The sequence below is a fragment of the Aplidium turbinatum genome, chromosome 1 (assembly GCF_918807975.1).
Source record: "Aplidium turbinatum chromosome 1, kaAplTurb1.1, whole genome shotgun sequence".
Taxonomy (NCBI): domain Eukaryota; kingdom Metazoa; phylum Chordata; class Ascidiacea; order Aplousobranchia; family Polyclinidae; genus Aplidium; species Aplidium turbinatum.
The window spans coordinates 22,237,478-22,263,100 of NC_137472.1; the positions used below are offsets into that span (position 1 = coordinate 22,237,478).

Genomic DNA, 25,623 nt, shown 5'->3' on the forward strand with positions numbered 1-25,623 from the left:
ACGTCAAAAACGAGTGTCTCGTTGTGTGAGTGTTGCCTTTCGTTTGGTGTGAATGTGGATCATGGTTTGGAGGTATGTCATCGTTTGCAAGGTATGACTGTGGCAAAGCGTGAAGAGTTTTTCTACAAACATTGGCTCTGTTATAATTGTGGAGGAAAGCATCGGGCTAGAGATTGTCGCTGTGCCATGAACTGTGATCAGTGTCAGGATGCTAACTATAAAACGCCGAAGCATTTCGCTATGTTGCATGAATGGGTCGTTAATGATAGGCCAGCAAACAAACCAGTTCCAAAGAAGGTACGCGAGTCCGCTGTGGACAAAGTTGACAAGTCTGCGGTTAATAAAACTGGAGTTCAAGGTAGAGAAAAATCAGTCTCTTTGAGAAATGTGAAAGTGACACCTTGTGAAGTTTTAAACCGAACAGTTGCTGTGAAGGTCATAAACCCGGCAACTGGCTTAGAAAAGTTGGTGTACTGTCAGCTTGATTATGGATCCCAGATAACGCTGGTATCAAAATCTTTGTGTGCAGAGTTGGGGTTACAGCCCTATGAAAACATTTCCTTTACCATGAAAACCTTGAACGGTGACGCGAAAGTTGATACTGGTTTGGTCAAATTTGTGGTAAAATCGTTGTCGACTGGTGAGAGCTTTAACATAGACAATGTTGTTTGTTCGACGCCATGGAGCGATGACATTGAAACCTTGCCCCATAAGCAAGAATTGAGTGGTTACAGACATTTTGATGACATTAGTGTGTTTGAATTAGAAAATCGTCAGACTGTGGACATTTTGATAGGCGATGATTGTCCATTCTTGTTAACTGTGCTTGAAGAGCGAGTTGGTAAGACGTTGTATGAGCCGCACGCGATCAACACACCGTTGGGATGGCTAGCCGGTGGAGGGCGGTCTCCTCTCTGTTCGGATAGTCGTGTCACAGTCAGGAAAGTACAGGTTCGCGATGACCTTGAGAACGTGGACTGGTTAAAACGTGAAATTTTGACGCGCGACTGTATTGTGGATGAATTAAGACAGGAGTTAAAAGAAGCCACGCTCGCAGATTCGCAGCGGAGCATGTCACGCGCTGATAGGAAAGTGCTGAGATTGACTAACGAAAATCATGTGTTATCGGACAATCGTTATGAGATTCCTATCCCATTTAAAGATGACCTTCAGTTACCGGAAAATGAAAGCCTGGCTCGAAAGCGGTTAGGGGCGTTGAAGCGAAAAGCCGTGTGTGACGCCGAGTTGTACAAATTTTTGCTAGAAACTTTTCAGGAGCTAAAGGAAAAAGGATTTATAGAACCCGCTTTGAACGAGTCAACTGAATGTGGCTCTTGGTACCTTCCATACTTTGTTACATCACAAACTAAAAAAAGGATTGTATATGATGGGAAGGCAACATTTAATGGCACTTGTTTAAATGATTGGATTTTCACCGGCCCCGATTTGCTTAACAGCCTGGCGGGTGTTCTTGCGCGGTTTCGTATGGGTCGCTATGCCTTTATGTCGGATCTAGCTAAATGCTTTTTTCAGGTAAAAGTGCCTGAAGCGCAAAGAGATTTGCTGCGCATCTTGTGGTTTGACAACGATGATATTAATGGCGCTATGCGGCCGTATAGATTCACGCGCCATGCCTGGGGACTTAAGAGCTCACCCTTTGTAGCGAGTTTTGCGATTCGTAAGACTTTAGAGGATAATGCAACTGGCGCATCGGACCTGACTTTAAACACTATACGAGAAAATATCTATATGGATGACTTAATATTTGCGGTGGATAGCTTGTGTGATGCAGAGTCGGTTGTAAACGAGTCGATTTCTTTGTTTAAAAGTCGCGGGTTTCATTTGGTTAAGTGGAGTGCTAATGGTGAGGCACTTCCAGCGTTGTCAAATTTGAATGTAGACTCATTAGCGTCTGGTTTCCGAGACCTAGACTTGGATGATGAATGTCAGGATGACATGCCTGGCATGAAGGCTCTTGGTTGTATCTGGGAGACAAGCTCTGATTGCTTAAAACTCAAGTCAGAACTGCAACCTTTGAACAAATACACGCGAAGAAGCATGTTAAGCCAATTAGGCAAGTCGTTTGACCCTCTTGGGATATTTTGTTGCTTCTTCGTGAAGGCTAGATTGATCTTGCAGCAATTAGCAATTGATAACTTTGACTAGGACACCCCGGTTCCAGACAATGTTGTAAAAGATTGGGAAACATGGTTTCAATTGATAAAGTCACTGTTAGACATGTCATTGCCTCGGTATTACTTTGCGAATTCTATCCCAGTGGAGCCCAATGATAAAGTGGTTTTCCAACTGCATTGTTTTTCGGATGCATCAGAGCGTGTCTTTGGTAGTGTTGTTTATTTACGTCGGATAGTAAATGAATCTATATCAGTGTCGATCGTCTTCGGCAAGAGTAAAGTGGCTTTAAGGCATCAGCGCTCTTGGGGAATTCCGCGAAAGGAATTGGTTGCTGCTGTAATGGGTGTAGAGTTACTCCGACAGGCTAAGGAGTCGTTAAAACTAGATAACTGTAACCCCTTTTTGTGGTCTGACTCGAAAACTGTTTTGCATTGGCTAAAAAATGACGAGTTGAGATTGGACAAATTTGTAGCACGTCGTGTTGACAAAATATTATTGTTTTCGGAGTCTTCAGATTGGAGGTATTGTCCCACAGATTTAAACCCGGCAGATGTTGCTTCAAGACCAGATGGAGTTAAGAAGGAGACATCGAGAAGTTTGTGGTTTCACGGACCTAGGTTTTTATCACAAAGCTGCGAAATCCCTCTTGTTGATGATGGTGTGGGTAGGGTATCCTGTCATAAGACTAATTGCACAAAGGTTGAGATGTGCCCTGGTGACGATGATGACAGTCTAGAACAACTCACTGCCTCTGCACCGTCGTTGTATGTTTTGCAGAAGCGTGTGGCCTATAGGGCAGCGTTTGTTCAGTTTCTGTTCTGCAAAATCAAAGGACGCGAGTTTCGTAAGCCGAAGTTAGATGTCGATTATCTTAACTGGTCATTGGAATTAGTTGTTAAATTTGTTCAAAATAAAGTGTATGGGTCTGCTGTGGAATTGATGACTGAAGAATCGCCAGAAGCCTTGGATGAGGCGATCAAAAAGCTAAGCAAAAGGAGTAGCGTACGTAATAAACAGTGGTTGGGTGATTTGAGATCATTACGGAGGTTTAGACCATGCGTAGATGAAAAGGGTCTGTTAAGAATTGAAGGAAGATTGAGTAATGCACCGGTTTTGTCTGAAGATAGAAAACATCCGATTATCTTGCCAACAAAGCACGCGCTCACGCGGCTGGTTGTGTTATGGTATCACAGCCGAAATGGTCATGTTGGTGTACAAAATTCGCTGCTTTGTACAAGGCAGAGGTTTTGGATCATCAAAGGTGCATGTGCGGTCAAAAAATACTTAAAAGAATGTGCGAGGTGTGCGTTGGAGAAAGCGAAGCCCATAAGGCAGCTCATGTCAGATCTCCCAGTAGCTCGTACTGCTACATGTGATAAAGCCTTTGACATCTGTGGCATGGACTACTTGGGGCCAATTGAATTCGTTCAAGGGAGAAGTACACGTAAGGCGTGGGGATTGTTGTTTACTTGCATGGCTTCAAGGGCAATACATGTCGAACTTGTCACTTCGCTGTCATTGAATGAGTTTATATTGGCATTTAGCAGGTTCACTGACGTAAGAGGCTCCGTGACGAAATTGTTCTCTGATAACGGGTCTACGTTTCAAGGGGCAGCTAACCTTTTGCCAGAGTTGCTTGAGTCTTGCGAGTGGTCGAACTCTCTACGTGAAAGAGGTGTTAAGTTTGAAAGGATCCCGCCATATGCCCCATCGCAAGGTGGCACTTGGGAATCCATGGTCAAGCAGTTCAAGCTAATTTTCACAAGAACTGTGCACGAGTTGGCACGTAAGCCAAGCTATGTTGAATTGCTGACGTTTTCCTCGAGCGCCGTTAGGATTGTCAACGAAAGACCATTGGTATCGTTAAGTGATGACCCTGACGATTTTGCAGTGATAACACCTGCGTCATTGCTTACACCCGCCTTCGGCCGTTATGTGCCCTTGGGGGATCCTCAACCCAGGGACCTTCTGAGGCGTGATTACCGGTTTTTACAAGGGCTCTCTGATAAGTTTTGGGGTCACTGGACAGATTTCTACCTACCTCAGCTGCAGGGTCGGGGGAAATGGAGAGACATCTGTCGCAATTTAGAACCCGGAGACTTGGTCCTGGTATGGGATATGAACGATCGGCCTAAACGAGGGGACTACCGAGTCGGCAGAGTGGTTGAAATTTTACCGCAGCATCGAAAGGGTAAAGAGTTTGTGAGAAGGGTGAGGGTGGCCGTGGTAGCATGGGACACTAACACAAAGAAGTCGCACGTTGAAACCGTGCTTCGTGATATTTCTTGCGTTGCTCCGGTAGAGGGCGCGCGGGCACGCACTGCTGTGCTCGCTCCAGTTGGTTCGGGCCCCCCAGATGGACGTTAAGGGACGTCACTCATAGAAAATGTGTTCACTTTTTTATTAATGTTTAATTGTTTATGACTTGTGTGATGTATGATGCTTATGCTCGCTGTTTACAAATTAAATAGATACAATCTGGCTGGAACCGTATGTATTTATCAAGTAGGCTACATATTGTCACTTTGAGTTACGCCAATATCGCTTACAGCAAATTTGCTTGTGATACCTGTGACTAAGCTGAGCATCTTATTCATTCTTTCACATTTAATTTAGTATCTTTATATGACAACTTTGTTTTTGTATAACCGTGTGTAGCCTGTAGTGTGTAAATAATGTCATGTAAACATGGTCCGTTTTAAATACCTTCAGACAGCAGTGCGGGACTACAGGTTCATCTACAATCTACATGACTATGTCGTATGTATGTTATTTATACGACAGTATTATGCGACATTGCAATTATGTTTAATGTGTGGTAGGTATGGCCAATGATTAGTAATTTCGTTTAGGTAAAAATAATCTTCTGGAAGATGGATATTGTAATATTCATCTTGGAGGCTGCTATGTTCACGAAATTATGGCCAAGTTATCTGTCTCCGTATTGTGACAGATTGTCGCGCAATCGCGACGTCATCATTGCGATGCACTGTCACGCCTGAGCGACAATCTCTCGTCATTCTTTCTCTATTTTTCTAACTTGTGTTTTACAAACGTGTTTCGTCTTCCTTTTACGATGTGTGAATCTAACGGACGGACGTAATAAGAGTGTGAAGTGACTATTCCACATCACAATTGAACCCGTCTCATTTGACAATATACCATCTTAACTCAACACATGTGGAACTTGAGTCAAAAGTTAGAAAGAAGACAGGTTGGGTAACAGTTAATGCATAGCTGTTACCAGAAAGAAAGAACACCACTGCTATAGTCATTAGCGTTGATATGAGTGGTCCAGTGTGTAGTTTTGCACCAGGGGCCGGAGTTATTTTGAGTACACAAAAACTTATTGAAAGGCCTGAGATATTTTTAGAAATGTCCCCATTGTTGCACTCCAATAGCTGAGGTAGGTGTTCTCCTTTATGAAATAAACATTTAACTTTTCTCGGAAAAAAAACTTGTTAAAGATGCCTTGTTGTTTCAGAGAAGGTCTAGAATTACGCTTAAACCCGTGCCCGCCATGTCTACAATATCAGTCTGCAGATGAGATTCTTCGCATAGCTTGTAGGCTAACTGCGCTGCCATGTATCTGGTGCATTTTACTTGTAATGTAGGCTATACTTTAAAACAACTATTTTACCAATAAGCAAGAACACCACAAATTGGAACTTGTAAAGTTTGTATTTGCAGATGAACCCACCAAACTTGCAGTTTTAAAACATCAGTGTGATTCTTTATGTCTCTCAAAATATATGTCCTGCAGTTCGTGCGACAAGATTCGAAACATAAAAATAGGCTTATTCAAAGAAAAATCATTTCAAGAAAGTTACAAAACCGCAAGAAAAATAAATTTTTGCCCCTCCTGGAAGGCTGCGCCCAAAGCGACTGCCTAGTTCGCCTAATAGACGCGCCTGAGCAACACCATAAAATTCTTTTCGAGTGGCTATCGTGACCATTATTTTTCAAAAAGTTTGGTCATTGTTATGGGATGTAGTGTAGTACTGGGCCAATTAATTGGAACGCAGCATTTTCATAATACTGATGCTATTGGTTTTTCTGTGAGCACCACGCTAAAGTAAAAACAGTTTTGTATGATAATAAATCTATCACGAACCTTGATTTACGTTGTTTTAACAAAGGTTTTATTGTTAGTGAGCTGTAATTGAACAAGTGCTCTGATGCCTTAAGCTAATGCCTGAAGCCGACGTGTTGATTCACCGTTCACTGTTGGTGACAATATGATTGCTGGGAAGAACCAAGCTGATCACGATCGGAACTTGGAAGAATTTTTTAAAGCCGCGTCGAAAGCCAACTTAACTATAAACGAGAAGAAGACACAGCACTCTCAATCAAAGGTTTCTTTATTAGGATATCAAATCGAACATCAGTCAATCAAACCAGATCCAGACAGAGTGCAACCACTTCTCGATTTACCAGTACCCAAAACGCACAAAGAGCTCCAGCGCCTGGTTGGACTATTTGCTTGTTATGCACGCTGGATTCCTAACTATTCGGACAGAATACATCCGCTTATCAAAGCTTCATTGCCTCTGCCAGAAAGCGCCAATCAAGCCATTCAACAAATCAAGTCAGTGCTGGCTACAGCTTTGTTGCATCCTATCGACAACTCCCTACCCTTGACCGTGGAAACTGACGCTTCCAATTTTGCTATTGCTGCGACTCTTAATCAAGATGGACGCCCAGTTGCCTTTCCCTCACGAACCTTGTCGACGGGTGAACAGCGTCATTCTTCTGTGGAGAAGGAGGCATATGCTATCGTGGAGGCTTTGCGCAAATGGAGACACCTATTAATCGGACGTCACTTCACATTAATCACAGACCAAAAGAGCGTATCGTATATGTTCGACGTCAAACACGCAAGTAAAATAAAAAACAAAAAGATAACTAGATGGCGAATTGAACTCTCTCAATTTAGTTACACGGTCTTACACAGATCAGGAAAGGAAAATATAGGTCCCGATGCACTTACACGTGCATTCTGTGGTGCAATTAGTAAAGACAATTTGCGTGAGCTTCATGTTGCTCTGTGTCATCCCGGTATTACTTGACTCACTTCGTGCGAAACAAGAATCTTCCTTATTCCGTAGCAGAAATACGAGACATGGTTTCCAAGTGTTCCGTATGTGCTGAAGTCAAACCACGCTTTGTCAGATCGGACCAATCTCAATTAATAAAGGCTACCCAAGTTTTCGAAAGAGTCAACTTGGATGTTAAAGCACCTCTTCCCAACGTAACGAAAAATAAATATATTTTGACCATCGTCGATGAATATTCCTGATTTCCATTTGCTTTCCCATTTGCCGACATGACGCCAACAACAGTAATCAAGTGATTAACGGAACTGTTTGCTACTTTTGGAATGTGTTCATATATTCGCTCCGATCGCTGGTCTTCCTTTCAATCTCAAGAATTAAAATCTTGGCTGCACTCTCATGGGGTAGCTGCCAGTCGAACGACCAGCTACAATCCTAGAGGAAATGGACAGTGTGAAAGATACAATGGAGTTATATGGAAGGCGGTCCAATGTGCGTTAAAATCTCGTCAGTTGCCACCTTCCCATTGGGAAGACGTTTTGACCGATGCCCTGCATTCAATCCGTTCATTATTATGCACGTCGATCAACTGCACACCTCATCAACGATTCTTCCAGCATGCTCGACACTCGGTCAACAGAACTACTATTCCGTCGTGGCTTAAACCAGGTCCAATTTACGTCAAAAGACACGTGCGAAATAAGAATGATCCTTTAGTGGACGAAGTGGAACTGCTTGAAGCAAACCCAGGTTATGCTCACGTTCGTTTAAGCAATGGAAATGAAACCACCGTGTCTATTAGAGATCTCTCACCATGCAACAGGTCTGCCGACGACGCTGCTGTAATCCGGCGTGTAATTCTGAAAACGAATCTTTTGCCGAACCTGATGCTACTACTCCAGAATTCTTGTCCATCGTACCTCGAGAAAGTAACACTTCCGAGCCGTCGTTTTCAGAAACGATGCAGCCTGATGATGGACCAAGCGAAACTAATGAGAATAGCGTTGTCCCTCCAAAGCTGCGCCGCTCTGAACGGAGACGCAAACCTGTCGATGACTACGGTGCTGTGCCTTACGTTTGATACAATTTGTGTTCAACTTCACGCTATGGCACATGTAAACATTAGATGTTGTAATAACGGTGTACCTTCAATTGCAATTTTAAGTTCCAATTGTTCTCTTTGTTTTTTTCAACTTTTGGTGCTGTTCAATTTTATATGGGGGAGAATGAGCTGTAATTGAACAAGTGATCTGATGCCTAAAGCTAGTGCCTGAAGCCGACGTGTTGATTCACCGTTCACTGTTGGTGAAATTGTATTTCTGTTCGCAGTTTTAGTTTGTGCAAGTTGGAGTGAAGGGTGTTGATTTAGCTGGTCTGCTGTTAACTTGAGTTGTGTTATAGAATGATTATTTATTTTGCAGATTCGAGTTTTAAGTTTAATAAAGCCAAATAACGGTTACAACAGTTAGCTGTCCTAATGATTCTTTTCCATGGAATTGTTTTATTTTCTTTTTTGCGTGCAGCCCTAACAGCAAATGGAGAAAGGCTTACTATAAATCTTGTTATCAAGTTTTGGAGTGTTTCTCGAAGTGACGTCATGCCAAGATGGTACGTCACAAGCACTGGTTTAAACCCTGTCGTCATTGCTTCAACTGAGAATATAAACAGCGAGTTTGTGGTTGACTTGACTAAACCATCTCAATACAAACGATATTCGTACGACGAGTATCAGCCGTACACCGCGGAGGAGAGATTTAACAGGTTAGTTTCGATACTTTCAAGTCGTCAATGCAAAGTAGGTAGGCTACCGAGAATCGGGGAATGATAAGATAAGGTTCTTATTATTGTCGGCCTTTGGCACTAACGAGAGTAGAGTGGCTAGTTCCTTCCTCACACGTCTTAAGCAAGCCTCTTTGGTTTAATGTTGATTATATAAATCAGCGTGGTCCAACTTCTTTTCATCGCGGGCCAAAAACTTTTTTTTTTGGGGGGGCATTGTTTTTAAACAGCGATTCATAGGCTTATTGCTGGCAAATTATATATAGTCTATGGCATATAGTTACTATTCTCTAAAACCTCTACAGCTAGTTTCACCCTAAAAGGGGGATCATCTTTAACTTAATCAACTTTAGATTTTAATTTTAGACAATAGCGTTGGTAGTTGTATCCACGAGAATCGTAGTTGTGGTCATGCGAACGCAAGCGTAAAGAGCCTCGTTTCCAAGTTGATTTCGAATTTTGGTTTTAATATTGTTGATTACCGAAAACGTACATTCGCAAATGTATGTAGCCTACTTCAAAACATCGAGTGGCCTACAGGTTCAGAACAGCATCTTTTAAAAGGGGAAACTTCTTCTTTAACACTAACTTCCAAAAGCTTGCAGGATTTTCCATTTTCTTTGACAGCAAAATCGGATCGTTCTGAAGTTCACATAATTGGAGTTGAAGCTCTGGGGGCTGTGCACTAACTCTCACACAGTGGTATTGTAATGCATCACAAAGGATCATTCACAAAGTTTTTTTGTCAATTACAATAACAAAGAAACAAAAATTGAAGTGATATTGCTAGATTAAAGCAAAGCTGACTATCAGTTCGAGGGCCAAAAAAACGGAGCTCGCGGGCCAAGTTTGGCCCGCGGGCTTGCAGTTGGACCACGCTGATATAAATGACTAATTTTTGTCGCTTGAACAAATTTTTTGGTATTTCTTTGCATTAGGATGACGCAGCCGGTAAGGTGTTCGCTTTAATGACGCCCGATTGAAGCTAGTTGTTGATAAATGCCGTTCAACGATACCTAACGAGGCTTGCTTAACAGTCGCATGAGGTACAATCTTCTCTGACGAATGAATCAACTGACAATTTAACCATTGCAATATTTGACAAAAATCCAATGCTTGATTTTAATTTACCAAGTAGGTGACAAGCTAGCCCCGCAACTTATTAAAAGTGCAATGATCCAGAAAAAGGCAACTAAAATATTCATTGAAGCAGATTTCAAACACCTTTGTCAAACCAAAGCACTGCTAAACATTTAATTGTAGGCTTTGAAAATGTTTTGGTGACACTATTCCCACTTAATATAACACTCACACTTTTATACCCTTCTTTTTTGGTTTCAACTTTTTTCTTTTTCGTTTGACAGCCCTTCTATTTTTTTGTCTCTTTTTCGTTTTTCCTTGCAACTTGCAATTTTCGTTTTCCCTATGAATCAGATGACTGCAGACTGCAGTCATTGTGACCTTTCTAGCACTCAGCCAGAAACTTGATTCTAGCTTTGAATGATATGTAAATAGCAATATGACACAACAAGAAAGAAGAAAAACGAATGCAATGTCCTCTTAACCTATGCATTTCTGCCCATAACGTTAAAAAGTGATGAGAACTTTGTGAAACATGTTAATGTTTTTTTAGGTACGACAAATGCAACTCAAACGCAGAGCCTAAGCTCGTTATTCCGACTCCTTGGAAATTGAAGGTGAACGGAAAAGAAACAACAACTATTACAAAACAATGGAAGATAGTTTGCCGGAACTTTTCTCGGGAATGTCAATATCTAAGTGGTGACGTATACATTATACGAGCATTAAAAACTAATGACTAAAGCGTAAAGCTAATCACGTCGAAAGTTTAGTTGATTGAACTGAAAGTATTTAACGTATATTAACGTAGGATACCAATTGCAACAATCTCTATAAGTTACTCTTCACTATAAAGTAACTGCTTCTGCTTAAAGCATTTGCAATATCAACAATATTAACTATTTAAAAAATAAATAAATAAACAAAATCATAAAATCATTAGGCCTACAAAGTAAAATATTCGATATAACGTATTTCAAAAGTAAAGTATCAATTAAAGCAGTAGGTAAATATTAGTAACCTCTCAAGTAGCCTACATGCAGCTCCACGCAGAGTGAAAATTATATGACTTTTAACTCTCTCTTATTTATAAACAGATAAAACCAAGCAGCCACACGGCATTTAACATCATACAATTAGAGTGAACATAAAACTATAAACTACAAACGTTTTCGGCCATACTCAAGTTAGCCCTTCTCAAGTAACGAAAATATCTGATTTTACAATAACATCTACATTAAAAAACATTTTCAAAGGTGATTTTGTCTTGCGTTTGTTTTCTATGACGTGGCCTGCCTGCGGATGCCAGGCATTTTCACTCATAATCGCTTCTGTTGCCTGCCAAAAGCCATTGTGTTTGAGAAGCCAGGTAACCTTCTGTGTTAAATTCAGTATTCGTTGACAAGCGAAAGGATGCCAGGACGCTTTTCCAGACTGTGTGCTATTAGTTTTGATTTATAACTATGTGAAATCCTTAAGTGTGCAACAAAAACATCAGGTTTTAACATCATCAGATGTTGAAAAACAAAGACAATTTGATGTCGAAGATTTTAGTCAGACTGTTAATTTTTCAATAACAGTCTGATTGAGCGTTTTTCAATTCAATTTTTCTCATTTGCTACTGCTTCCCCAAGGCAACAAAAAGCTTTTATATCATTAAGAGACAGCAAAAAGTAAAAAAAAATCTCAGAAAATGTCAGTCAAACACTAGCAGTAGAGGTAATCAAAATCTGCAAAATGTGACAAATCAGGCAGGTGGCCATGGTACACCTAAAATAATTGCAAATGTACTTTTAGTGACTTTGTGGGATTTTCACTGGTCCGTTGGGCAAGTTTAAAAAAAATGGTTTTGCTGCATTTTAATCAATTGCCTTTCTTCCACAGAGCGTCTATCACTAGATATCACCTACGACAATCCTACAACCTTAATAATTCTCATTCAGCAAGGTGATGTCCAAGTAGATAACTCTCTTATCCAAGACGAAAGCTATATGCTTCATGTTGAAAGGTGAATATTACTGCATTACTACCTTATCTACTGACATTTTTAATGTTGCAATTGAAATTCTCTGCCCAGGGAATTTTATTTCTATTTCTACACTTCAACATAAGTTAAAAATAATAATTTGTTTGCAGTACATCTTTATTCTTATCTTCCATTATGTATAGCCAGTGGTGGATTCAAGTTTAGAAAAGTCTTTCATGTAGGGGCACGAGGCAACTACTTGACTCATCTTTGCCTAAATTCACCACTGGTTACACTGCAGTAGAAGTTCGTATTCTCTTCATGCTTTTCATATTTTCGTGGCCTACTGTTTTGTCTCGTTGTGAGGCAACGTAAAAGCAATGCAGAGAAGAGCATATGAAAAGAGACCATCTAGAAAATGGTTTACCGTGTCATTTCCGTTTGTTTTGTCTGCTTGTTGAGTATTTTGGGTGTATTAAATCAACTACCATATTTTTTAAAGGAGTTCTTCTTGTTGTCCGAATACAATTTGTTCAGCCCACAGGAAGGCTTATCCTTTGATAACGAGAGCATAGTGCTCAGCGGTTGTGAACAACTTTGGGATACAATAAATTCAAAACCTATCTTTTGCAGAGTGCCAAGCAAAACTGAAGTTGAGTACCACTTTTAAACCGTCTTTGGTATGACCCGATGCAAAGTCAATCTCACATCTACCGACGCAGAAGCGGCACTTGAACCACTAAGCCATTGAGCAGGAGCACTTCTGTCCAGGGCTGTTCGAATAAAAATCATAAATAGGCAAAATCATAAAATAAAATATCAATAAAAATCATAAAATCTACTTCAAAAAAATATAATTTTGTTTCGACACAAATGTGCTTCATCTTAGTTCCGTTTAGTTTCAGCTTCTGAAGAATTACGTAGCCTACGTTTCATAATATATTTGAAACGAGAAACCAAACAAGCAAGAATCTCGAAAATAAAAAATTTCACAGTGTGTGGCTTCGAATCGTTTTTTTCGCGAATTTACTAATTAAAAAAATATTTCAAAGAATTATAACAAATCAAAGAGAAAATTCGGTCGGACTCAAAAATAATTTGTTTCTTGGTGTGAAGATTTTTTTCTCACTAGTAACAAATTCGTTGCGAGTGCATTCACCTCTGTTCCGTTACATTCAATCATTCTTTACTTTTACCGTTTATCTTCCCTTCTATTAATGATCTTTGAGTCTAACGAGTGCCTTATTGTGTGTCCGAAATACTTCAATTTTCTTCTTTTGACTATTTTTAAGGGAATTTTTCTTGAATTGTATTTGTTTGTTTGTTTTTCCATATCTTTATCCTGCATTGCGGGAAAGCGGACTTGAGCGGTATGCATCGGTGTACGCCTTCCGACGTACACCTGACCTATGCTGCAGCCGACGGCAATGTCTGTTTCCGGTTGTCTACTCTACTTATGACTTAAATTTGGTACTACCCATTACTCGAAATCGATCACTGGGTAGAGGCAATTATCGTAAAGTTTCTTGCCCAGAGAAAAAACAGCAAGTGCGGGTGGCTGGAGTCGAACATGCAGGCTCTCGACTGCGAGCCCAACGCGCTAACCACGCGGCCACTGCTGCCACAATTGGAGAGTGCTTCATCGTTAGTGATCTTTTGTTTCCATGAAATTTTTATCATTTGCCTGTATGTCCAGAGCTCGAAGGCATCGATCCGTTTCTCCATTTTTTGTGACATTGTCCAAGTTTCAGAATTGTATAATAGGGTTGACCAGATATAACATTTCAAGATCCTGAGACGAATTGATAAATTTAAACGTTGATTGGTTAAAATATTTTTCATTTGTCCAAATGTAGTTCTAAATTGCTTAGTGTAACATTAAATCAACATTTGTGTTTGGAAAAGTTTGTCAGTGACACTGTTAATCTTGCTTTTTTCCTCTCAGAAGCATTGGTTTTATCAGACAGTTCATAAATGTTGATGCTTGCAAAACCTTAACTCGTGCACTTAAAACATCCAGGCCTGATTATTCAAATTCATTGTTAAATAACATTCCACATTGTACCATTTTGAGTCTTCAAAGGGTTCAGAATGCTGTCGCTCGGTTAATTACTTTAACACGTAAACATGAGCATATTACTCCTATACTAAAATTCCTGCATTGGCTTCCAGTATTGTATCGTAGTCGCTTCAAAATATGTCCATTAATTTATAAAGCTTTCCCTGGTTTTGATCCAAAATATCTTGACACTTTGCTTGTTTATTTTCAACTTGCGTTCTCAATATCAGTTGCTCTTATGCAACCTTTCATGTAAGACACAATATGGAAATCGTACCCTCCCAGCTGTTGCTGTCAGTTGCTGGAATTGTTTGCCTATTTGTGTAAAAGAAGCTGAAAATTTAAATGTAGGGGAGATGTGGGACCTATCGGACAAAATTGACCTAACTCCTATTATTTCTAATTTTCAAAGCGGTGTTGAATGTTCTTACGTGTTTTTGTTTACTTACATTTATAACGAACTCATACTGACCCATAGACAGCGGTTCCCAATAATAACAGTAATTTTATTTACATATGAAAAAGAAGACTCAAATGTCCGAAGGGTCACCACCGGTGGGGATCTTTCGGACACAGGGTGGGGACCTTCCGGACATAAAAAAAATGAAGTAAAATATCATAAAATAATATTTTTACAGCTTTAACAATTACCGATGTTACAAATACTGTGAAGATTGGCTATATAAAAATCGTCTTCAAAACACGATTTTATTTACAACCCATACAAAGCCAGATCAGTCCCAAACCTAAAAACTTCACGTAGTCGTTTCGTAGTGGCAACTGGGATGGTTTGGGAAACACTTAAACAATGTTATTCAACGTAACTGATGCTGCATCTACTTCTTTAGGAAAGTGAAAGGCGTCTTTGATCTTCTGTGATCGCTTCACAAAATTTACCTCGAAGCCACCATCTTCATCAGGCCCGGCACAGATATTTCCGATAAAATTTTTATGTTTTCCCTCTGATGAAAAATCTTTAATGACAGCAAAATCTCCAACTTCCACCTTGTGTTCCATAGAAGTTGGACCACCTGACGTGACCTGAGATTTCACTTATTCAACTTAAGATAGAATCATCGTCACTTACAGTGTCCGATGATAAGTGTACAAATATAGCCTATCACTTTCGCTGCTGGAAGAAACAGCTCTTTTTGGGTGTTTCGTCGGCAGCTTGTTGCGACGTGAAAGAATGATTTCTTTTTCTGGAGTATCTGTAATTATTACATTCTTGCATCTATTTTTATTGGAACGTTTGGAACAGTGGGGACCTTTCGGACAGTGTCTTTTTATCCTGTCCGAAAGGTCCCCTGACCTCCATTTTGACCAAACTTACAAAATTTTCTGAAGTGAGAAAGGCGTTTTTATCTAAACTCTATTCCTTCTGTGACCATTAAACAAACTTAACCAAACAGCATAAATAAAGTTACAAGAATATTTAAAAAATGTCTCAAAACTCTAAAAGTATCTGGTTCACTATTTTTACTTTGAAGCATGAAAATCACTTTTCTTTTTACAAATTTACACCTCTTGCTTAATGTTTACAAAAACATGTGGTCTGATAAAGAATGAAATCTCGGATCCATAGAAGAAAAAGAGAGCGTGACGGTCACGTGGTATCAGAAATATGCCGCTGTCCGATTGGTCCCCGTGTCCGATAGGACCCACATCTCCCCTATTCAAAACTCGCTGGAAAACGTTCTATTTCACTGAACGTTATGACTGAAAGCACCGTATTATACTATTATTTATCACCATTGTCATGTACAGCGCCCAGGAGCATAGTTTGTACTGTGGATGTGGCGCTATATAAATACTGTAATTATTATTAAGATGTAAGCAGTGAAAATTGTCAATGCAGGGTAGTAGTCATGCAAGGGCATGGTTGCGTCTTGCGTGGCCCTGTTCGGTGGCGGCTCGTGAAATGGTGCTGTGGCGCTGCAGCTCCACCAACTTTTTGAGCTCATTCTGCCCGTAAAACAAGTCGGGATTTTTCATTATTTTTGTTACATTTGTTTTAAAAAAGTTTGCAGACCTTTCCAACTTTTTCGCTTTATTGACTGGAAACTTCTTCTCAGAGAGGGAAACTACCCCGTTGTCACATGACTTCCACTCAAGCTTGACCGCTATGATTTCGCCCTGTGTGGCGCTGCGATTTTCTGTGAGCCGAAGCGCGAGCCTCATAAAAGCAAACAAACCAAGTCGAAGTCACGTGACAATGACCTAGTTTATCAGTCTGGCAATGCTAACGTTCGTCGTTTTGGCGCTGTCTTGAACAGCACGCCTAGGGTTGCCATATTGACGACTTTATCGCTAAATTTAGAAAAAACTGCCCATTTTCAAAGGTGTTTGTCTACATATTTGGAGTTTGGTTATTTGGTTCTTTTTTAACTATATTTTAGAACCGATTTAGTCTAATTAATTGTGTTTGGCGATTTCCCAACCTATATTACTTGCAGAACAATACATTACAAAAGTGTTTAGCAACGTTTTCTGTCACACTAATGGCTGCAGCCAATTCACCAATTCAATTTATTTTTCCTTGTTTTAATACAAAAGAAACGATATTGTGGAAATAAAACACAGCAACGAAACCAACAAAAGGAAAAGGAAAAATTTTAAACCACGAAAGTTTTATCTTAACTTTTCATTACAATTTAGAGCTGAAGATGCGCACAGAATGCATCAAATTAAGTGTCATTTTTCAAATTTTTCTGGGGGAGGACCCCCAGACCCCCGTCGTTTTACTCGCCTTCGACGAAGACGCAGCCGGGCTGCGCCCATCCGCAGCACCACCACTTTCACAGCTCACCAGCCGCCACTGGGCCTGTTTACTATTCTGTCTCCGGCGGTATTTCTCGGTGCAAAGTGTTAGAATGGGCTATCATATCAAAAGTAAGATAAGCGGTAAGCGTCGTTTTTAATTGCTGTTAAAACGTGCTCATAAGTAGAGATGGAAATGCAAAAAAACGAAAAACACTCGTTTTTTGGTTTTTATTGTTTTTTTTGTTGTTTTTCTGAAAAAGTTGCAAATTTTTTACAATTTGCAGCTTAGTTTCAATAGTGCTCTTGAAAAACATTAAACTAGTAAAAATGGTTTTATTGGTGTGCTGAAATTCCTAAGTGTTTGTGCTTGGCAGCATATGTTTTTTGCATAGCCCTATAGCCTACGTTGTTTCACTTTCTTCTTCATTCTCAGGCATATTTGTGGCAGTAGACCTGACAAACATTGAATTAATGCAATTTGATACATGACATAATGTAGATGAGTTAATTTCTTTTTCCTTTTATGGAAGTGCCCTTTATGGAAGTTAGCCTACGATGTTAGTTGTAAGTATACCGGTACTGGTTATTCTTGTAGGCTACACAATTAATGGATTGACGAAAATTTGGCAAAAACAAGATGGCAGTATTCAGATCACACATTACCTTGTTTGTGGTAATTTCATCATGCAAGCTATTGCTAATAGCTTGTTTAAACATGTGTTTTAACACTTTGCTCCTCAAGGGGAGGCCAGATTTGGCCCCCCCCTCATATTTCCTTTGATTATTTGAAGCACAGTAACGCCATGCACTTGGTTTTTCTTGACTTTTCCTAAAATTGCCAGGCGGATCTGATGATATTAAATTTGATGCTAAAAGTTGTGTAGTTTTCTTGTAAATTCAAGATTTTGGTGAATTTTTGCTATTTCTAGCTCACTTCCAGCAAAGCGTGAAATGGATTACATTGCGATAACAAGCCATAAGCTCATAATTGCTTCGTGCATCGATATGCGCGAGCAGAGAGAAACATCCTCTTGTTTTCCTTTGTTTGGTTTGACCTCAATAATACAAAGCGCGTTATTTCTTATGCCACAAAAGAAAAGCCAGTGATCACAAAGCTGTAGAAACAATAATAGCAAACGTTTTTTGCGTTATTAGCTCTACAAAGAAGAATAGCAATCCACGATCAAAATAGTAGGCTATGTAGGCCACAAACTATTCAAACCAGTTGTTTCAAGCAGATAATATTCATTGACGAATAAAAAACGTTACAATAAGAAATCTTCTCTTGGGTAAATGCACGAAAACCTGGTTTCGAAATAAACGTTCTATGGAAATGCTCTCAGTGACAAAACTTGCAATTGAGGAAATGTATCACCGCAAATGCTTTTGGGAGAGGCCGAAGAAATGGCGTTTTTGCAAACAGTAATTGTGAGATACACTCAAAATTATGAGATAGGCTCCATTTACACGTAGCAGCTAACTCGATGGCTACATGTCCCTTCCCTGCTTTATGTTGCCTACTTGTTGTTATGTCCTGCATTTTTGTTTCACAGCGCACTGTGTGTTGTTCCAAAGAGCGCAAAATAAAGATGATAATGCCTCATCTACATTACTAAATATTTTGTAATGTAGAAGAGGCATAAAGCTAGGCGTCACATCAGATAAACAACAAATCAGCTTTTTTCATCATTGATTCAACATCTGAATACGTTGCGCCAATGTATAAGAGGTCGGCTATTGTGAAGACCCGCCATTTATAAACGATCCGATTATACCAAAAGTGGGACAAACTAGTGGATCAAAGAATGAATAAACAATGCTGAGAAAACTAAATCTAGGTGACGAACAATACCGATGTCTTCATTTATCTTGGAAAAATGCTGCCTAAACTTATCAACAAAAAATACCGTAAATAACGGCAAGGACCCGAAAGCAGAATTTTCTCGACTTTAGCATGAATGTGGTCAGACATCTACAGTAATAATTCCACACATACAATAACGGGCACTCAACGGCTGTAAGATACATAATAATCAACCTGGTTCTGGGCCGTTTGTGTAACAGCTTAGGGGAAGACACTACTTGAAATGATGCACCACACAAATTATTTTCAATGAAGACTGAGTCTAAAAACCGATGTGGATTGTGCTTCACAATGACTTCAAGTTTCGGACAGAAAAGGCACAAAAATATCACGATAAAAATAAAGACCTTGTGGGAAATTTTCGAGAATCATAACACGATGCAAATACCATAAACGCGTAGTTTGCATGCTGCTCTAAGCTGGCCGGCAACCACAAAGGTAGACAATACAGGCAGTTTATAATTCGAACAACGCAATAAACATTATAAATACGTAAACCGACAATTTTCTTTTACAAACGTTTTACGTCTAATGGTAAATTTTCCCCCAACAATTTTTTGTGAAGCGCTTGCAAACCACGGTTTTGTAAAATAATTCATCATTATTATTTTTTACTTCTCGGATATTGTAAAACGTCATCAGCAAAATCACAAAAAAAAATTTTATTACTTCAATGTAGTAGGCCTAAGAATTTTTTATAGAATTGTAGCCACGTTGTTTCAACAAAGAAGCCATTTTTTGGCAATACAAAGTTATAGAAAATAATTTGCAATCCTGCAAATGTTTGGAAAGAATCTAGGAAGTCTTCTCACAATCTGGCACAAAATAATTATGTTTATTGTATCTCTGCAATATTTTTTACGACAAACTTTGAAGCTTCGTTATAATCATTTTTATCTTTGAAGTCAAAAGTTAATTTTTTTTGGCCAGAAACATAATCGCTGCCTTGCTGATGTTGTCGCCTTTACGCGTATTTTTTGTGTTTCAAACAATGACGACCCAGTCAGCAATCCAGTCCTTTTACATTGATTCAACATTTGTAAACGTTAAATTTATGTAGCTTTGCTGACTGTGGGTATTTCACATTTCCTTTGTTTACGCATGTTGATCAATTCGCTGTTGCATTGTTTCGACGCTGGCGAACTAAAAATGTATTTTCAAATTGATTGACACAATCTTCAATAAAAAGTTTAGCTTCGAACTTAGCTTTGTTGAGGTAAATGCTGTATTGTTTGTGGATGTAATTTATGAGTCATGTTTATAAACACTCGTAAGCGAAATGAGTTATGATGTAGCCTGCATGATATTTGTGATGCGACTTGACACAAATCCACAATTTCAAAAGCACCTAATTTGAACTTAGAAATTTCAGATAAATTTCAACAACTTGTTCAATTGTCTTCTCTCTACTAAAAATATTCATACTACAAACTCAATTGTAGACCTAAAATACACAAACGAAGATGTAAACAGCTATTCAAGCAGGCTAAGCTGTTACTTATGAGAAGTTTGGTTCCATAAAACTAGAAGCTGGCCATGAGTTTGGGAATGCATTAGTTTAGGACAAAAATGTAAGACAACAAACGCAGTTTTTTTTTTCAAATTCGTGTAACAATATTACTCTGATTGTAACTATTTTAGAATCAGTGAGTAGCTTACAATAAGATTTGCTCGCAAGTCGTAAGTAAATCTTTATCAATGCAATGATTCGGCACACCGCACACACACTTCGTGCGTTCGCTCGAGCTCTTTGTTATTCAGAACTTTGCATGAAATCGGATTAGCACGGTAATTAAATAGCGGCAAGATAAATCAAAATTGTCGTTTTTGGGTACCTTTGCAAAAATTGAAATATCAAGTTTAACATTTAAAATTTTAAAATAATGACTTTTCAAACTTATAGACAAATGATTTTTTTTCACACCAGTGCAACTTCTGTTGAAATAGCACCAGCGGATAACACGTAACAGCTGATTGAATTTTATCCAAAAACGGCCCCCCCTTGAGCAGTTAACTTCCAAAAAAACGTTGAAAAGCAAAGGGTTAACTAATAGCTTAGCAACGATGTATATACTTTATAAATGCTGAAACAAGTACCGGTATTCCTTTCGTGTGTTGTAAGGTCTTATAGACACTTTGTCATTGATGCTTCTTGCAGATCATTTGTGACATAATGCAAGAGATCTTATCACTGATATTTTTAGCTGTCAAAAGTAAGTGCATTTGTCAGAAAAGGTTTAGGTTAATGTTCCTTCCAAATGCCCACCACCCATGTAGACTATTGCTAGTACCATAGGACACTGTTACTACTATTTGAGACGATGAGAAATCTTTATGGCTCGTGTGTTGAGACTTGAGATCTACAAAATTGCAATGAAAAAATATAGCCTATATACCAGACATATAGTCTGATTTGAAGTAAGTTATACGAGTTATGAGACGGTTTGTTTGTTGAAAGAGACGCTATTGCAATGAGTTTACCCTAATTGCTGCATATTGTGACATTTAATGTCAAAATAGGTAAAAAAAAAAAACGAATAAAAAACAAACAAAAAAAAAAACGACAAAAACAACAAAAAAATGAGCTTGTTTTTTTACATCTCTACTCATAAGCCTTGCAATTAATTTCACCAAAGTTAAACTAAACATTGCCAAGAGTAAAAATTGTTTTTGAATTGCAGTAAGAAGATCGAACTTACATCTCCCAAAACGGCTGGAGCTTTCTATGCAATCCAAAGTCTTCTCTCCCTGGCAGAATCAAACAAGCGCATTATACCCTTTGTAGATATAGTGGTAGGCAATCTATAAGTCAACATTACTTGGCAAACATTTTCACAAAATACAATAAAATTAAAGGTTGAATCAAAGTGTGTTAGCCAATCTCGTACCCCCCTAACGGGGGGGCTTAGACGGCCCAAAATAAATGCAATTTTCTTGCTTTTTTTGCAACAAAATCTTTCCTTAGCAATGACTAGGGCAAGTTTTTATTGACCTAAAAATGGAAAAAAAATGACTTTATTGACCTAACGAAAATTTGACCAAATGAACTATTGATTCTTGCATTTACATAATAAGACAGCTTGAACAACACTGAAATCGTCGACATATTTTGTTTACTTAATAAGGTTGCCATAACAACGCTTTATAAAACATAGCTAAGCATAAACGTAAAGTAAGCACCTAAACTCTTTACAACCCTCACAACACAACTGAACTGAAAAGTAGACGTTGAGAAACGTAAACAAGAGCTTTACAAATCACGCCAGAAGCCAACATGTGGACTGTGTACAGAACAACGCCAGATCAATTATACACAAACAATCAGAAGAGAGTATCAGAAGTTTTACAATATTCTCGAAAACTTTTATATTAAAGCAAGAAATATTAAATACACTTTACAATCGTCGGCTCCAGCTCGCGTCCGAGCATTGGTTTGTCTTCAAATCGAATTTAGCTTTGGATGGTGATGTCGTATGTGGCTTTGGGGGCCCAGTCTATGATGGAAAAGACGTGAGCAAAAGGCACATTGTATGGAGGGTGGGGGGCGTGGTAGTTTTAGCTTTTCTTTTCTAATGTTTCGTTTTTCTTGGGCTCTTTGTATCATGTTCTTTTCGAAAATTTCTGTGCCTTCCCTAGTTCTTTTTTTTACAATAATTAACTAATAACATTGAACGATCAACGGGGCGTGGTGCACGAGTAGATCGACGTAATGGTTCAGGTGCGAGTGCGACAACATTTCGTCCTTTTGTTAGATCGTTTGCAACAGTCCTAGGCTGTGTATTCTCAATTGAAGTGACAGCTACAGTACTTCAGACAAAATTATTCTGTATCTCAGACAAAATTGGTGTATTATTCAATTCCGATACTCCTAGAGGAGTTTCAATGATGTCAGCTTGGTGGCCGACTTTACTACTACTCATAGTATTTTCTTCATGGTCAACTTCATCATCTGGAGTAAACACTCTGTCACAATTGGGTATGATCTCCAAATTTTCAGAAGATCCTCCATGCGGTGCTAAATGCTTTGTAACTACTGTTGAGGTTCGTCCATCTGGATCTTCAACACGAGCGTAATGTGAATTTTCTTCAATGAGTTGTACTTCATCAACTAACGGGTCGTTTTTAGATTGACACACAAGTTTTTAAATTTGATTTTTAGACACACAAGAAGTATTTGTTACGATTACGTGATGGGAGAGGTCCTAATCTATGCTTAAGCGTTCGAATAGTTGAGTTTCCTTTACCAGGTGTCGTTCGTCTGGGCGGTGAAAACGAGGTTTCATTTCACTACATATTCTGCAATTAGCTATAGTTTGGTTTAGATTGTCAATTGAATAAGGCAAATTACGTACCTTCGCGAATTGGTCCAGTCTTGTAACTCCAGGATAATTCATGCTATCGTGTATTTCGTACAAGACTTCTCTTGAAGGAAGAGCACACAACATTCTTGACAAGGCATCTGGAGCTACATTGTCCTTTCCTGGTTTATGCATAATGTCAAAATGGTATCCAGCCAGTTCAAGTCTCCATCGCATAAATTTGTCATTTTTGGTTTTACCTTTGTGTCGTTGATCAAACATGAAAATGACACTTTTTTGATCAGTTTTTAAAACTAAATGACAAGCAAGGTAAGGGCACCAATGGCGAATGGCTTCTGCAATTGCTTGTGCTTCTTTTTCCACATCTGCATGCTTTAGTTCCGAGCCTCTACGTGTCCACGAAAAGAAACCAACAAGTCATCCTTCTTGATTCAAGGTGAGAGCGAGGGCGTTTTCTGAAGCATCTGTCTCAATTTGAAAGGTTGCGTCATTGTTCACACTTCACAGCTATTATCACAGCTTCTGCAATAATCCGTTTAAGATATTCAAATGTTCGTTTGGTTGTTTCATTTAAAGGAAACGATTTACATTTAGTGAGTGTCTGTACATGTACATGATGAGAAAAACGGGGTATCCACTTAGATTCCTAGAATAATAATAAAAAAATCCCTAACAACGACTTAACTCTTTCGCATCAGTTGGCGTAGACATTTGACGTAAGGGTTCTAGTCTGCCAGGGTCCGGTCTAATCTCAGCTTCAGAAACTTCGTAGCCAAGTATTGGTAACTTCCTTGTTGTCCGAATACTTTTCGCTGCATTGAGGACAATCCCTTTTTTCTTGAAAACCTCGATAAACTTTTTGAGGTTCTTGTCGTGATCGTTTTGATTGTGTCCACATATAGTTAATAGTTACTGTATGTTGTCTAAACATGGGCAGACCTCTTCGAAGTGTTCTTCTTTGGTGATTTCTCGCCGAAAACAAACTACTTCGTTACTGACTCCAAACAGCAGCCTTTTAATTTGTATAACTTACCATCTGCTTCCAACGCCGTAAATTTTCGCTTTTCTATTCGGAGAGTGCACTGGTTAGATCGACCGTACTTGTCGTCGTCGTCGTCGTCTGAGCTTCTGGGGCCGAGGGTCTATCCTTTTACCACCCCAGATTCACGATGTTCCCGGACTACACTGGAAGGCTGCTAGAGAGCAGCCAGTCTTTAGTTTCATCATCCATGACGCGCAGACCTTCCACTCCGTTAGGTGGCTTGAAGATGGTACAGTCATTGATGATGTGGTCTGCGGTCTGTTCCTCGGCACCACATTCACAGGAGGAGGAAGAAGCCATTCCCCATTGGTGCATGGTTGAGCGGAAAAGCCCGACGCCCGTACGGAGACGGTTGAGGCGCACCCATGCCTGTCTCTCTAGTGTCAGGCCGATGGGGCGTGTGTCGGCGTCGGGGATGAATGAGTGGAGTCTGGTGGTGCTTGACCTCCATTCAGAATTCCATTTATGGTCCGCCCAAGTAGCCGCAGAGATGTCTTGTTCATCAGCTTCGTTGATCAGAAGCCGAGCGGCTGGCACGAATGGGTGTCTTGATTTCAGTCGGCGGGGGTGCTCGTTTGGGAAGGCAGAGATCTTGTGGTGGAGAAAATGGTTAGGCTCCAGTGCCCGTCGACCGAGGGACAGAGTGGCTTCTTCGTGACGAAGCTCAGCAGGTTGGATGCCAGCGAGAATGGGGAGATTATCTAACGGTGTGGGACGCAGGCATCCGGTCACTGTGCGCAGGGCGCTATTTATGGCAGTGTCGATGTTGTAGCAGTGAGCACTGCGGCACCAGACAGGTGCACAGTACTCTGCAGAAGAGTAGACAAGGGCTAAGGCTGCTATTCGCAAAGTGTCAGCCCTCGCCCCCCAGCTAGAGCCTGCCAGGCGCTTCAGTAGTGCAGCGCGGGATGTCAGTTTCTTGCGCAGTGACACCAAATGGTGGCGGTATGTGAACGATCTGTCTAGTGTCACCCCAAGATACCTTGGCTCGGGGCAGAAGGACAGAGGTTATCCGTTGTTGTGGACATGTAGCTCACGATCAGCTTCCCGATTGTGTAGGTGAAAAGCTGCTGCCACAGTTTTGGTTTCACTGAGTTTCAGTCGCCAGTTCTGGAGATAAGCTGAGATGGTTTGCATGTCCTGGCTCAAGGTGTCTCCTAGATATTCCCACGACTTTGTGGAGTGGAGAATTGCCAGATCGCCCGCATAAGCGTATTTTGCGGAAACCGTGGTTGGCAGGTCGTGGGTGTAGATGTTGAAAAGAAGTGGAGCCAGGACCGATCTCTGTGGGACGCCGTTTTTCAGGCGTCTCAGTCTGCTTCGTCGTGGATTGCCGGTGGTGAGGGTGAAGCTTCGATTCCTGACAAGTTCCATAATCATATGGACCATATGTCGGTCAGGAAGCAGGCGAAGCAGCTTGTAAGTAAGGCCGCGATGCCATACAGTATCGTAGGCAGCTGTGAGATCTAGAAAGACAGCGCCCGCCTTCTTTTTTGCCTCAAAGCAGTCCTCGATGTCTTGGGTCAACAGTGTGACCTGATCTACAGTGGATTTTTCGCGC

The 25,623-nt window shown here is 40.0% G+C and overlaps 1 protein-coding gene across 2 annotated transcripts in view; it reads left to right on the forward strand.

Annotated features, from left to right (window-relative positions):
• LOC145770158 (beta-hexosaminidase-like) overlaps window positions 1-25,623 on the forward strand; it is a 98,199-nt gene that overhangs the window by 9,164 nt on the left and 63,412 nt on the right. For both annotated transcript variants that reach the window (XM_082581747.1, XM_082581754.1), the window contains exons 4-7: window positions 8,714-8,951; window positions 10,603-10,751; window positions 11,934-12,057; window positions 21,383-21,494. In XM_082581747.1, the coding sequence (XP_082437873.1) occupies window positions 8,714-8,951; window positions 10,603-10,751; window positions 11,934-12,057; window positions 21,383-21,494 (623 nt within the window). The remainder of the gene's footprint in view (window positions 1-8,713; window positions 8,952-10,602; window positions 10,752-11,933; window positions 12,058-21,382; window positions 21,495-25,623) is intronic.